Source organism: Pelodiscus sinensis, chromosome 13 (genome assembly GCF_052426305.1).
Source record: "Pelodiscus sinensis isolate ZL-2025 chromosome 13, ASM5242630v1, whole genome shotgun sequence".
Classification (NCBI taxonomy): domain Eukaryota; kingdom Metazoa; phylum Chordata; order Testudines; family Trionychidae; genus Pelodiscus; species Pelodiscus sinensis.
Window position 1 is genome coordinate 47,062,920 of NC_143064.1, and position 14,962 is coordinate 47,077,881.

General features: G+C 54.2%; 1 protein-coding gene across 3 annotated transcripts in view; it reads left to right on the forward strand.

Annotated features, from left to right (window-relative positions):
* The window catches only part of LOC102454448 (Krueppel-like factor 5), a 43,527-nt gene extending 29,424 nt beyond the window's left edge, over positions 1–14,103 (forward strand). For all 3 annotated transcript variants that reach the window (XM_075896665.2, XM_075896664.2, XM_075896666.2), the window contains 2 exons: positions 1,698–1,757; positions 8,102–14,103. In XM_075896665.2, the coding sequence (XP_075752780.2) occupies positions 1,698–1,757; positions 8,102–8,280 (239 nt within the window). In that variant the 3' untranslated portion in view covers positions 8,281–14,103. The remainder of the gene's footprint in view (positions 1–1,697; positions 1,758–8,101) is intronic.
* Positions 14,104–14,962: the final 859 nt, after the last annotated feature.

Sequence of the window (14,962 nt, forward strand, 5' to 3'; positions counted from 1 at the left end):
AAGCCCTTTTTCCGGAAAAGCATCTGTGGCCAATGTAGACGCGCTTTTCCGGAAAAGAGCCCCGATCGCCATTTTCGCGATCGGGGCTTTTTTCCGGAAAAGACTACTGGGCTGTCTACACTGGCCCTTTTCTGGAACAGTGTTCTGGAATAAGGACTTATGCCTGAGTGGGAGCAGAATAGTTTTTCCGGAATAGCGGCTAATTTTGTACAGTAGAGCGTCGTTGCTTTTCCGGAAATTCAAGGGCCAGTGTAGACAGCTCGCAGCTTATTCCGGAAAAGCGGCTGATTTTCCGGAATAAGTGGCCCAGTGTAGACACAGCCCATTTGTTTTCCTTCTGATTCGGAGAAGTTGAACTTGAAAAATGTTCATGGAATAGAAATTCCCTAAAGGTTTTGATACAGAAACACCAGTGTACAGGTGGAACCTCTCTAGTCCGGCTCTCTCTGCTCCAGCAACATCCATGGTCTGGCATGATGTTAGTTAGCCAGCTGGCCGCTTAGCATGGGTGTAGCAAAGTTTCCTGCACTCCCATAAAGTTTGTTTACAGCCATTTGTCCTGGATCTCAGTGTTCTGTGTTGTTATGTAGCTCTGATTTACCCCTACATGTTGTCTAAGCGCCTCGCAAGCAGTGGAAGGCTTGGTAATACTGCTACACAATATAGACCATACGCGGTCCAGCAAATTCACTGGTTCAGCATGGGTCAGGTCCCAAGGGTGAGAGCTAGAGAAGTTCAACCTGTATTTCCTTTCAATTATGCTGACTCATTCTGACTCAGTAAGTTAAAGATCAAAACATTAGAATACATTAGTTATACAATATGTAAATATAGTCCAATATTAAAATTAAACTTATATAAGTTGAAAAGAAAGTTTCCTTTTGATGTATTGTTTTATCTTATCGAAATGACATATTTTGTACTTGTAGGAAAGAAATGAGATGGTTGAAATGCTTTGACACTTTTCCTCAAAAATATCATTGAAATGCACACAATTCTGCAAATGATGGTTGGTTGTAGATGAACCTGCATTTTCTCCCTCAAAGCCAGTCCTTTGAAAATGGTTTAATTTGCTCTTGAATATTGAAAACGGGGCCAGCCCTTCACAAAGTTGTGAGAGCGTCCAGCTTTCTCATCCATCATCTTCAGCTGGAGCTAGGATTGTCACCTTTTGTGCTGGATTTTGGCAGGTTCTGAGTCTGTCTAGACTCCAGAAAGTCAATGGCAAAGCAAAGCTGTCAAATAGCAACGCAGAAGTGAAAGTTTTGAGGCTGCCTATGTAAAAGGTTCCATTGGCGCTTGGGATGAAAGCGTGGGTCTGATTTGACCTTGTTCAGACTGGTTCTCCCATCCCAGTTGAGACACGCACGTGTGAGGATGGTACTAAGGAAGGGATCCTGGTAGAAAGCTTGGATGCTCCTTTGCATGCCTAATTTGCCCTCGTGGTGTACTCCTGGCTGCAGCAAGCGCTCAGCTTGTGGGTGAAAAAAACGTGTCCTCCCCCACTGGCCCATGCAGGGAAGAAGGGTCCTAGCTTAGTTGCTGTAGAAACGAGCCTCACCCATATACGAAGTTGTAAACTATTACCCGCCGTTCTTGTCGATCCTTTTTTCTTCTGGCAATTCAGGTGTGTGCATTTTAAATCTGTAGTGGAATGACACACGTTTCCCACCGGGGTTTCTTTTCTGTTTTTACAGGCTGCACAAAGGTTTACACCAAGAGCTCCCACCTGAAGGCACATCAGAGAACGCACACAGGTAAGTGTATCCATGAGTAGTCTCAGGATCTCTCTAGCCATGGTATTTTTACACCATACTCATCAATGGGATGGTAGCGATGGATTTCTATAGTATGAAATGTGATAAGTAACACAGTGAATGCAAAAACACTGAGGATGTGCAAAAACACCCTAGGGTGTGTCTACACAGCACCCTAAACTCGAAATAAGATACGCAATTTGCCCTATGAAAATTGTGTATCTTATTTTGACTGAATTTTGAAATAGCATATTTCAAAATTTGGTGCGTCTACACAGAAATTTGGCATGTCTAACACAGCAGAATGAGGGTTACAGGGATGCCAAAATAGTGCGTCCACTATTTTGAGACGTTCAAGAGACGCGGGGTAGCTATTTCGGTATACTTCCGGTATCCCGAAATAGCCCTGCTGTGTAGAATGACCCTTAGAGACTATTATTTATGTAGATGGATAATAAATAATTACCGTCTGGGAATTGTACACTACACCCAGACGGTCGGCTTAAAGTACGCAATTCCATCTACATAAATCATGTAGCTGGAGTCGGCTTACTTTAAGCCAAGCTTGGTGCCATCTCCACAGTGGGAGGTTGACAGGCGCAAAGGCTACCATCAGCATCCCTTACTCCTTGCAACTGCGAGGAATACTGGTGCCAACCAGAGGCACCCTCAGCATTCAATTTAGTGAGTCTTAACTAGACTCATTAAATCAAACATCAGAAGTTTGATCTCTGGTGCATAAGTATAGACCGGTCTAACAGATTTATTAGGGCATAAGCTTTCGTGGTAAACCCCATTTCATCAGAATAATTGGAGTGGAGTTTGCAGAGACAGGGATATGTATCAGGACAACACCAGAAAGAGGGTACTTGTGTAAAGGAGGCTAATTGCGTCTGGCTAGAAGTGGCTTATTCACAATAGCTGATATGGAAATGCGGATAGCAAGAGAGGGAAAATTGCCTTTGTAGTGTGCTAATACGTTACGATCCATACTGAGTTGATAGTAATGAATTTGCAAATGAACTCCAGTTCAGCTGTCTCCCTTTGTACTCGGTTTTAGCAGTGAGATAAAGAGATCAGGCAGGGTTCAGGGAGGAAGCAAGCACAGAGATCAGGCAGGGTTCAGGGAGGAAGCAAGCACAGAGATCAGGCAGGGTTTGGGGAGAAACTAAGCACAGAGATTGGGCAGAGTTTGGGGAGGAGCCAAGCACAGAGATCAGGCAGGGTTTGGGGAGGAAGCAAGCACAGAGATCAGGCAGGGTTTGGGGAGGATCCAAGCACAGAGATCAGGCAGGGTTTGGGGAGGAGCCAAGGAGAGATCGGGCAGGGTTTGGGGAGGAGCCAAGGAGAGCTCAGGCAGGGTTTGGGGGAACAAAAGACATACCAGTCGCAACAGGAAATCGTAGCTCTATACTGCTGTGTGTTTGCTGATCCATGTGCATGTGACACCCATTAACTACTGCAAAGGATCTCACCAGGGGCTTGCCAGCCACGTGGCCACTTTGGGGGTGCACCGTAACGGATGTGTGCAGACCCGGCTGGTGCGGACTCACAGTTCCATCATGTTTCAAGGCACACTATTTGAAAGCACAGAAGGGGTATTTTAGTGCACACCCACAGGACTAATTAGTGTGCTTTAGAAATCACCCATGCACATCACCCCGCTGTGCAGACATGCCCTGAGCTACCTTTAGGGTACGTGTGCACAGCTGTGTTATTTCAGAGAAAGCGACGTGATTCCAAAATCCGCATCTACACTACAAGCAGTTCTAATGTCGCGCTGGAGGGCGTCCGACTCTGACTCCTGTTACCCTCATTGTCCGAGGAGTAAGGGAAGTTGGAGGCAGAGGGCTGTAACTCGGACTTCCTGCTGTGCGGACAGCGCCAAAAGCCGAGCTGAGCTATTTCGACTTCAGCTCCGCAATTGCCATAGCTCAAATTGTGTCGCTTAATTCAGCGTTAGCCCTGCTGTGTAGACGCGCCCTTAGAGACCACATGCTCCTAGCTCCGGCCTTGGTTCTTCCCCAGAGAGGAGTTCCCCCCATTTCCCCCAGTGCCCTCTGCCTTTTCTCTGGGGCTCTCCCATCCAGGGCTGGCCCACGACATTTTGGCACCCAAGGCAGGGAGCTCGAATGACGCTGTCCTGCCCCCTCGCTTGGGCCAAAACTTTGAAAGGTCTCAGTTCTCTGGGACCTAGTGGTGCCCTCCCATAGTCTGGCACCTGAGGCAGCCACCTCAGTTCACTTCATAGTACGGTGCGCCCATTCACGTGCTACCCCGGCCTGGCAGGGCTTAGCCAAAGGGCTTGTGGCCTGGAGTGATTTGGCTACAAGTGTGCAGCGTCTGGGGAGAAAACAGCCGGGGAAGAGCCACCCCCCGTGTGAATTATTTCCCCTTTGACCCGAGGGGGAGAGCCCCCGGATTCGATGCTCTGCGCCCTGAACAAAAGTGAGATGAACTTAGCTAAAGCAGAAATTGTCCAACAGTGGCCTGGCGTTCCCTGCAGAAAACCAGCCCCCCCGGCCCTCCTCTGAGGAGAGCCGGAGCCCTTATCAGATCTGTGGCCAGGCCCAGCCCCCAGAGCGCCCCTCATAAATCTCGTTTATAGAAGCGCTGATCTTTACTGGGTGCAATTAAGCTGTCCCCGGGGTCACTTTTCTTTTTTTATGAGCAACGAACAAATCACAAAGCAAGTCCCACGCCTGGGAATCGTTTCTCCCACCTGGCGCCGCTCCGGTTTCCTCTTATCGGGCCCCGGGAGGGGGGACGCGATGCGGCCTTTTCCAACACCTCCGAAGGTGGGAGGAAGGGAGGCCGGGGATGAGACCAACGTGGAGAGACGGTGGGAAGGGCTCCATCACACGGGTACGGAGTCCTCAGGGAAGGAGCTTCAGGGTGGCAAAATGGTCACCACCCTCCCTTCCTGACAGACAAGGAGCTCTTCTCCTGACGCCAGCCACGGCCCGGCCCTAGGCCTTGCCAGGAGAGATGTGTAGCCCTCGAGCCATTGTGTGGCGACTCGATGAGGCAACCCCCAGTCCCGCTGTCGAGCCATTTTGTTGGTCCTGCTGGGCCTGAGTTGGACACGAGTCCACCTCCTTCCGCCGCCTGCCTCAAGAGGCCGTTTCATGAGGCAGAGGAACCCAAGAGATGCTGCCAACCGGCAGGGCTATTGGCGGAAGTCGCTCGGGGGAAATCCAGAAGGGTGGAGGCCGGGAAGCCATTCCTGAGCCTCCTGGGGTTGGTGGTTGTAGGCCCCGCTGGGGGTCGGGTGGTCTGGCCAGGCGGGGAGGTGGAGGAAGGGGAGGTTATGTAGCAGGCAAATGTTCCCAGTGCACGTTTAAGGCTAGAGCCCTGCGCAGATACACGTCTGCCCGCGGCTGTGGATTTCCGTGCCCGCTATGGTTGCCAGGTGTCCAGTATTGACCTGGACAGGCCGGCATTGCCAGTAAAAAAATTCAGGAAATACCGGACACCTAAAATGTCTGGTACTTTCTGATTTTTTTCCCGGCCAGGAGGCAAAAATCCCAGGCTGTCCGGCTCAATATGGAGGCAGCCTGGCAACCCTCGGGCTTACCGGGGAGCTGTCCGGCCCGCACAGGGAGGCAGGATGGTGGGCGGACACCGGCAGCCTGTTAGGGCCAAAAAGCCTCACCATGCAGGTTTTAAAGAGGCCACGGTGGTTTGTTTGGTTTTTTTTTGCTTAACAAACTTTTTCCTGGCATGTTGTTGATGTTGAGTATTTTTCCGGAAACCATCTGGCAACCCTATGAGCTGCAGGGCTGTCCTCCCTGGAGGCGCTGCGGCCAAAGGAGACACATGTGGTACCGCCGCTCCAGGGAGCCAGTGCCCCACGCCAGGAGCTCCTCCCAGCCGTGCGGCTGTATCTCCCCCAGACAGGAGATGCAGCTAGTGGTGGGGCTGGGGGTGGTACAGCCGCACAGCCAGGAGGAGCGCCTGGCACAGGGACACCGGCTCCCAAGGCCACTGTAATCTCGGCCTAAGGAGCACCCAGAAACCTAGAGGGGAAAGGCCGGAGCGTTCAGCCGCAGGGTCCCCTCGCGTCCTGCGAGCACCTGTGCCCTGGCGCTGACGTGGCTGGAAGCGTTACAACCCGTCGGGATACCCCGCCAGAGGGGTGTAGCCTGGGAAGCGTGTCAGGCCCAGTCGCTAACACCTTCCCCGGCGGTTTGCCCGTCGCTATGGCCTGGGCCGTATCAGTCTCCAGGGGACACCATTCATCGCCCCGGCGCCATTGTGAGATTAAATATATAACCACGGGCCGCGCCCCCACCCCCAGGGGGATCGGAATGCCGGTGGGGCCCATTGTTCCAGCCCGCCCTGCCGTGCTGTCCCGGGGGACGGAGCCAGCTTGCAGGACAATGGCGAGCATTTTCTTTCCACCCTGGAGCTCAACCTGGCATTGTTTGAAAGTAAAAGGCCTTGGTGGGGCTGACCCAGCCAGGTCACCCGGCTGGGAGAACGGCTGAGTCTGAGCAGGGCAAACCTGGCCTTTGTCTTGCGGCGTAGAAAGCAAACAGGCGCCCACAACCCCACGTGCTCCTGTGAGCACCCTAAACCCCCCGTGGGCCGCTTGTTAATGCAGCCTGCCCGCGTATCGCCCGGCGCCATAGGCCGCGGGGGTCGCACCGCATTCGGGGGCATGCTTCCGGGGGTGCACGTGTGTGCCCTGCGCGCCTGCAGACGGGCGCGTTCAGGGCACATCCACTGGCACGTGTGTGTGCCCAGAGATGCAGGGTTCTGTGTTGGCATCCTGTGAGCGCCTCGTGTGCACGAGCGCGTGCGTGGGGGGTGTGCACAGACCGGGGTGTGCGCACAGAGCCATGCCAGTGTCTACGGGTGCATGCAAAGTGCACCCGTCCCGGGGCATGCACATGCGTGCGGCGTGTGTACGTGCGCTTGAGCTGCTGTTAAGCCCTCCCTAATTGGCCGATGCAATGGTAAATATTTGCGGTTGGGAAAAGGCAGCACATTCCATGAGCGCTGCCTGCGTGCCCGGGCTGCTGAAGAGCGAGAGCTAATATTTGAGGGGCCACACCCTGCCCGAGGGCGGGCCGCGGCACTCGGGCCAGAGTTCAGCTCAGCTCCCCTGGCTGCAGCCACTGCAGGGCATGGCCAGCCTGTCCAGGCGGGCTCGGCCGATCGGCAGTGTAAACGGGGGACGGGGAAGTGAGGCACCAAACCGCACTGAGCAGCATGTGTGCATCCCCGTGTCAGGGCCCGTGGAGGGCGGGGAGGACAGGGGGGGGGAGCAGGGCAGAGTTCCAGGGAACATTTCACTTCATCAAAATGGTCAGTTCCCCGCCTCCCAGGAACGTGCGGGGTTAGGAATCAGCCTGTGCGGGACTGCACCTGTCTAGGCACGTTCTCCTCTGACCCCGCAAGGATGAGCTGTCCAGGGATGGGATGAGTAGCTAGAGGGGGAAGGACGGATAGATAGGGCAGTGCGGGGATGGAGATGGGGAAGATAGAGATGGGGGGAGATGGGTAGACAGGACAGTGGGGGGATGGGTAGATAGAGGGGGAGGATGGATAGATAGGGCAGTGCGGGTATGGGCAGATAGAGATGGGGGGATGGGTAGACAGGGCAGTGGGGGGATGGGCAGATAGAGATGGGGGGGATGGGATGGGTAGCCAGAGTGGGAAGGATGGTTAGATAGGGCAGTGGGGGGATGGGTAGATAGAGGGGGAAGGAGGGTAGATAGGGCAGTGGGGGGATGGGTAGACGGGGCAGTGGGGGGATTGGTAGACAGGGCAGTGGGGGATGGGTAGACGGGGCAGTGGGGGGATTGGTAGACAGGGCAGTGGGGGATGGGTAGATAGAGGGGGAAGGATGGGTAGACAGGGCAGTGGGGGATGGGTAGATAGAGGGGGAAGGATGGGTAGACAGGGCAGTGGGGGGTGGGTAGACAGGGCAGTAGGGGATGGGTAGACAGGGCAGTCGGGGATGGGTAGACAGGGCACTGGGGGGGATGGGTAGACAAGGCAGTGGGGGATGGGTAGATAGAGGGGGAAGGATGGGTAGACAGGGCAGTGGGGGATGGGTAGATAGAGGGGGAAGGATGGGTAGACAGGGCAGTGGGGGTGGGTAGACAGGGCAGTGGGGGGGATTGGTAGACAGGGCAGTGGGGGATGGGTAGATAGAGAGGGAAGGATGGGTAGACGGGGCAGCGGGGGGTGGGTAGACGGGGCAGTGGGGGATGGGTAGACAGGGCAGTGGGGGGATGGGGAGCCGGAGGGGAAGGATGGAGGCGGAGCCCTAGACAGATAAGTACGGACCCTGCTCGGGTGCAGGCTGTAACCTCTGGCCGTTGCCCCCGCAGGGGAGAAGCCGTACAAGTGCACCTGGGAAGGCTGCGACTGGCGCTTTGCCCGCTCGGACGAGCTCACCCGGCACTACCGCAAGCACACGGGCGCCAAGCCCTTCAAGTGCCTGGCCTGCGGGCGCTGCTTCTCCCGCTCCGACCACCTGGCCCTGCACATGAAGAGACACCAGAACTAGCAGCGGAGCCCTGCCCCGCCCTCGTCTCCCCTCCAGGAGCAGATGGACTCCTTCCCCTGGGATGGGCGACTCGTCTTGTACATAGGAACCGCACCGGGCTGCGATCAAACGGCAGCCGGCAGGCTCCGCTGGCGCCCGCCTGGTGCCCTGCCAGCCGGCTACTCTTCGGCAAAGGCTGATTAAAGTGCGATCTGTCCCCGGCCAGGACCCCGCTCCTGGACCAGGAGATGGTCCTTGGACCCTAGACCGCTCCCTTCCCAGTCTAGGGTCCCTTCCCTATTTATTTTTCACGCTGAAGCAATTTTCCCTTTTGTCTCGACCTCTGGAGCTTTTCCTTCCCTTTCCTCCTGCAGCTGGGATGAGCCGAAATACGTCAGACGGGGGGCCCACGGCTCGCCCGCTGCTGGGAGAGCGTCTATCGATTCTTTGCAGTGACGCCTCGGACCGAGCTATTCCGTGACCAAGTTGCCACTGGCAGGGAGGCCCGCAGGATAGGCCATGCGAGCCGAGCAGGGAGAGCTCAGGCTTGTTCGGAAAGGCCCCTCTGTGGGCGTGGCCCCCGTGGCTGCGGCAGGAACGCCGATCCCCACAAAGTGCTGCCACGGCTGGAACAGATCCAAAGCCGACGACAAAGTCGTTCGCGCGCTGCTGAGGCCACGTGCTGTATCCTGCAGAGGCAGCTTTGAGAGCTGAATCGCGATGTTCTTTGGCCAGCCACGTCCACCCTTGGGCCCTTCGCCTTTCTGCTCGGAGGATGGTTTTGGCTTCTCTCTTCCTAAGAACCAGGTTGGCTTTTAGAAGTGGGAAGTGGCCAGTCCCCAGACCAAGCAAATGGACTCGCTGGTTTCCCAGAATGCATTGTGCCTTTGATTTCCCAGGATGCATTGAGTGGGCCCTGCCTCAGGCCTCAAACACAAAGGACTGGTCATTACAAGCCCTTTTGTCCTGGTGCCGCTGGTGCATTTTCCCACGTTCAGGAAAGCCGCTTTGAAAACAAACTCGGCTAAATCCCGCTGTGCGAACTGTCCCCCCGTCACCTACCTCACAGGTTCATGGCCCCGCGCTCTCCAAGGGGCCTTCACGTGTCTTCCGAGCACGCCTCGATGCGCCACATCCGGGGGAGACCCCGGGAGCGCACGGACGGCGAAAAGTAGGCAGAACAAGACGAGGCTGTGCCCATTGCCACGGCAGCCACGTAGGAGATAAGAAACAAACCAGGGCTGCAATTGGCCTCGCGTGTCCCGCAGGGCCTTGTTCTCCTGGAGAACAAACGTCAGCGACGCACAGACAGTGACGTGGGATAGATCAGCCACAAGGCAAAACCACGGAGCTTGGGCGCTTCATTCCCCACGTAGCCTAGTCATCCAGGGAGATCCCAGGGAGAGCGGAGGGCAGGGCTTGTGAGATTCCTGGCAAGCGGCCCACAAAGCCCCGTGCCGGCTCAGTGTTTGGGCTGAGCAGCTTGTCTGGCCAGGCCAGGGGGACACAGGTTAGGCCACGTCAGTGACCCAGCTGCAGTGACTCACCGGGATGAAACGTCAGCGACCTCCGGCCGAGTGGGCGGAGCCGGGAGTGGAGCTGTCTGCAGAGCTTGGCTCGGGATCTGGGAACAGGGACGCAGCTCGTGTCTTGGCTTGTTGCGCTGCAGTCCCTGGGCTCACGGGCGCTGACTCGATCCTGCTCTTCAGACCCGCCAGCTGGCCTTGCCAAATGGGTTCTCCAGCAAGTTCCACGCCCGCCTGCTCCACCTTCCCTCTGGTTTGACCCTGACAAAGGTCATGCCCGGCCAGGGCCCTCAGCAGAACTGGAGCCAAAAGAAACCAGGAAGGGAACCCAAGGGCGTGCACCCTGAACACTGCACCCTCCCCTCCTAGGGGATTTGGAGGCTCCGGGACGCACCGCCAAGAGGGGCGGCACGTCGTGACTAAAAGGCCCTTGTTATAACCCAAGGATCCCTGGGGAATTGATATGTGCCATATGTTTATTGCAGTAATGGATGTATTATTGGATTGTGTACCTTGTCAAATAGATGTGTACGCACGCGTATGTGTGTGTGTTTGTGTGTGTGTGTGTCTGTGCGTGTGTGTGTGGCAGCTTCAGATTCTGGTATGCACAGGAACATGGCAATGAGGTCCTAACTCTCTGGTGCCCGCATTCACAAGAGGGCGTTTGGTGGCCCGCAATAGACATGAAGTCGGATTCGATGCTTTAGGCCTTCTGGGCGTCCACTCCATGACGCTGCGGTTCGCCGTGTCCGTGGCTTGTTCCCTTTGAGTTGATGACTCGCTTTCAAGCGAAGCTTCGCAGGAAGCATTTAAACCCCAGAACTGAGCTCCACCCTGCGCCACGCCCGCAAGCAGCGTGTCACACCAGAGCCAGTGCCGGGCCTGCCGTTTTACGGGCAGGATGTGCCATTGGCAGTGCCTCTTTCTGAATCCGGGCCTTGTCCGCGATGCCCCCAAGGATCCGTTTGTAGAGACGGGTCTGCGGTGTGGACCCCGCTGTGGGACTGCAGGATGGGGAAGTTCTCTGCACCCTCAGAAAGGTTTGGCTGTTGAGAACAGTCGGGCCATTAGTACAGCATGCACAGGCCGACCCGCACAGTCTCTGTCCTTTGGCATGATCTCAAGTGGAAAGCATGTCATTGTAAGACAACAACACATGTTAAACCAGTCGCATCTCCTGGCTCCTGGGAGTGAGGGCTGGGTGGAAACCCAGACCAGCCATGTTGGAGCATGTCAAACCCAACCCAAGGTTGGCTTGGATTCAGCTGCCATAGCACTGTGATATATTGCAAATGCAAGGCCTCTCCCACCAATCCTGTTGCTCATGTAGCTTCCCCACCCACATGCACACACCCCAAAATATCTGCCACGCAGGATCCCAGCGATGAGCAGCCGGGTCACAACCGTTCCTTAGAACAGGGCAGGTGGAGAAGGCAACATTAGCAAACCAGAGACACGACACTGGTTGTACTAAGTGCGCACACATTCCATCATCTAGCCGCGTGGACAACCCTCAAGGCAATGCCAGCTTCCGTCTGTAGATTTGTGGGCATATGGAGCCCACTGTGAAGGCTGGTGGTAGCTCCCCGATATAGCCTCACCTCAGCCGTGCTATGCTGGAGACAGAAGTCTTTACCTATGAAGGGCTTGGCTGGAGCAGGTGTAACATTGGATGTTGCATGGTGTCCAATGTGCTTTTGTTGTTGTTTTTTTTACAAATGCTAAATTTCAACAGAATCAAAGGAAAATTTCCATGCAAAAGAGATGACAGGCAGATGAAAATGTGAAATACTTTAGGCCTGGGACGTTGAGGCTTAGAGCCAAAGAAGAACCGATCTCACCCTCTTCCTCGTTTTTTAAATCTCTCATGCCAACGCAAAGCCATGCGGACAGTGGAAAACGAATGGGCATTACGAGTTGGTGGTCCAAAAGCGACCGTTTGATTTGTTTGGTGGCAAACGTCAATGTTTTTGACATTTCTCGACCGGCCTTTTTGGGGCCAAAAAAGTGTGTGCTTTTGAAAAGCGGTTTTCTGTAAAATTGTTGGTTAAAAAAAAAACAACCCTTAAAAATGAGTTTTTAAAAAATCACTGGTGTTCTCTCAGAACTGCAGACGTTTTAAATGGAAAACTTGAGTATTTTTTATTTGAACTATTTCACTGGGAAAAAAATCTGGATTTTATTTATTTTTGGGAAAGAAAATAGAAAATAGTTATTATTTGTAAAACGTTGGTCAAAGAGCCTTTTTTTTTTTTCATCAAAACAACGTTCTGCTCTTCAGCTTGGCCTGATCGCAAGAGGGACGGGATGGTGCTTGACAGTGTCTGAGGAATCCTTATACTGCAGAATGGTTTTTGGTCAGTGCCTCCTTGCTAAGTGCAGCATCCCTCTAGAAGGTCTTTGGCTCTCACAGACAACTGGTGTGTCTATGTATAATTCCCAAAAGAAATGTAATATGCCCAGACCAACATATGGGGCGCCAGGATGAATGGACTATCAGAAAGTTAGGGGAGGCATTGGGGACTATTTCTATGGGCATGTTTTCATTCGCCGTGCCCTAGATCGATGTTCTGGCATTTGATTTAGCGGGTCTAGACCAGACCTGTAAATCGAACACTGAGAGCAGCTCCGGCCAGCATCTGTACTCCTCGCAGTCACGAGGAGTAAGGGAAGCCAACAGGAGTGTGTGCTCCCATTGGCCTCCTGAGTTGGGGTCGGGGCCAAGCTCGGCATAAGGTACATATTCTGCGTAGCTGCAGTTGCATATCTTAAGCCGACCTTCCAGATCTAGTGGAGACCTGGCCTATTCTAAAGGATATAGGATATAGGACCTACTCACTGGATTTCTCAAGCTTCCTTCAGAACAAAATTGGGGGGGAGGGTTAAATGTCCTTTTACATTGTCATTTATGCCTCTGAGCACGTACGACAGTGGAGCGATTTCTGTAAATAGTAGGGGACGCTGTACAGATTTTTGTATATGGATTAGAAGCGATTGTTTACTGTATCATATGAACCCACATCAAATCGGGACCTGGAAACTTGTGGTGGAAGGTTTATTTCCTGGATATTTTTGTTTGTTCTTTTTTAAAAATATTAATTCGCCTGCTATTTTGTAATACAATTACCCTGCAGGGCAGAATGTTCATTCTTCTGTCCCCCCATCCTCCGAACGCCATCCTAGCACCCATCTCCTGCTTCTCGCGACCTGCCTGACAACGCCGTTCACACGCGCTAGCCCACGTCTCCCTGTGGACAGGTCCCTGCTATCCAGAGATGGCAGGTTTAAGACTTGTCATAGCTGTGTGGCTCTGCAGGGGCTCGGGGTGGGCTGTTCCACTCACCGTGGTGACAAATAGCCGGGGAGGAAGCACAGAGAGAATCCATGCTTGTGGCTGATGCTTTAGAGCAGAGGGAACGGCTTTCCCCCTCCATCGCGCACAACTGCCTGCAGCATTGTGTAGGAGAAAGCGAGGGAACAAATTCCCCCCAGCCCTTGACAGCAGATCGTCCTCGATCCTCGATCGCCCTTTTCGTTTGTGTCACTATGGGCGTTGTTAGGGTCTGAGAGAACGAGCAGCACAGAAAGGCAGCTAAAGGGTTAATTAGCATTTTATTCTCCCCCCAGACTTGGGCCCCCTTGTGCCCCCAAACGAGCATATGCACTGTGATGCTGCCAGTCCCGGTGGGTACAGCTACACTGAGGCGCTTGTTTGGGGTACTTCCGGTATCCCGCAATGGCGCATCCCGCCTCTTGACAGCACGCCCGTTATTTCGAAATAGTTTTCGAAATCACGTGCTCGTGATTCCGACGTCCCTGTCAACCTTGTTCCACGAGGATTAAGGGACGTTTCGGACTAGCGGGTTATTTCGAAATGTGGCGCTTTGCAGACAAGTGCCAAACGACGAAATAAGCCATTTCGAAAGACACTCGAAAGAAGCGACGCCATTTGCATAGTGCCAACGGCGTCGCTTATTTCAAGCTACCAGTGCAGTGTAGACGCACCGTAAAAAACCTGTCACCTGGCCAACATTGCCCTCCAAGGCATACAGATCTCCTGGGCTCCTGGACTCCCCTAGGTGACTTTGCAGGCGCAGTCTCCCAAGTAGCTCTCTTTATTGGGGGATTTTGAGAGGGAGGAGGGCAGAGGGCATAAAACCCCTCCCTTGCGCAGGAAAAAAAGTGCACTCCGGCATGAGTTGCTGGGTGTATGGCGGAATGGGTGTCCTGGATGTTAAACTCCATTTGTACATTGTTGTTATTTTTATTGTTGTTTTTTTTACCAAAAGCAATGAAATAAACAGATCTTTCTAAACCATGCCCCTGTGAGCGCCGCCTTCCTTCTCCTGCTGGTTCTTTGACGTGGCTTTGTCCAGCTGAAACACACTGAGGGCATCTCGGGCCTCGTCAGTTTCCCACAGGCGTGGTGCTCCACGCCGTGGGCACAGGGTCCAGGCCGAGACAACAGAAATGCTCTGGTTGTGGTTGCTGCTTGTAGACAGTTGTGTGCAGCACAGCCCGTGGGTCTGTTGGTATTGAATCACAGGGGCCAGCCCGTACTGACGGCAGAGGAAGTGTGGCCGGAAGAACGCCGGCGGAGAGGAAGGATGCTCTAAGGTGAAGCTCCCAGACTGGGACGTGTGACTAGCTCTGGTGAAGCCGTCCAGCGTGACCGTGAGCAAGACATTGAAACCAAATCTTTCCAACGGGAGCCAGTGAAGTTCGGGGGAGGGTCTTGGTTTTGGGTGCCCAGCTGGCGGCCCCGGGGCCTGATTTTCGGAGAGCTCTGGTACCCACCACACAATTTGAAGATAGTGGGAGTGGTGGGGGGTGGGGACCTCGGGTACACAGATAGAGACGCTGGGAAACAGTGATTTTTAAAAGGTGTGTGTTAATTGCTCTGTGCCTCAGTTTCCCCATCGGGTACAATGGGACCAGGCCCTCTCACGGTGGCATTAGGAGGCACAATCCATTCCTGTTTCTGACATGCTCAGCTCCGAGAGCGATGGGGCCCCAGAAACATTGCCCGGTGCCCACTGTTTGCTCTCCCTGTCTCCGAGCGCTGTCAGCCTATGGGAGGAGAGCTGCTCTTTGCACACTGAACCCCCTCGGCCCCATCCGAGGACGCTGGTCCCTTGGCTGAGTATCCGTGCCAGGCGGCAAAGCCGAGTTCTATC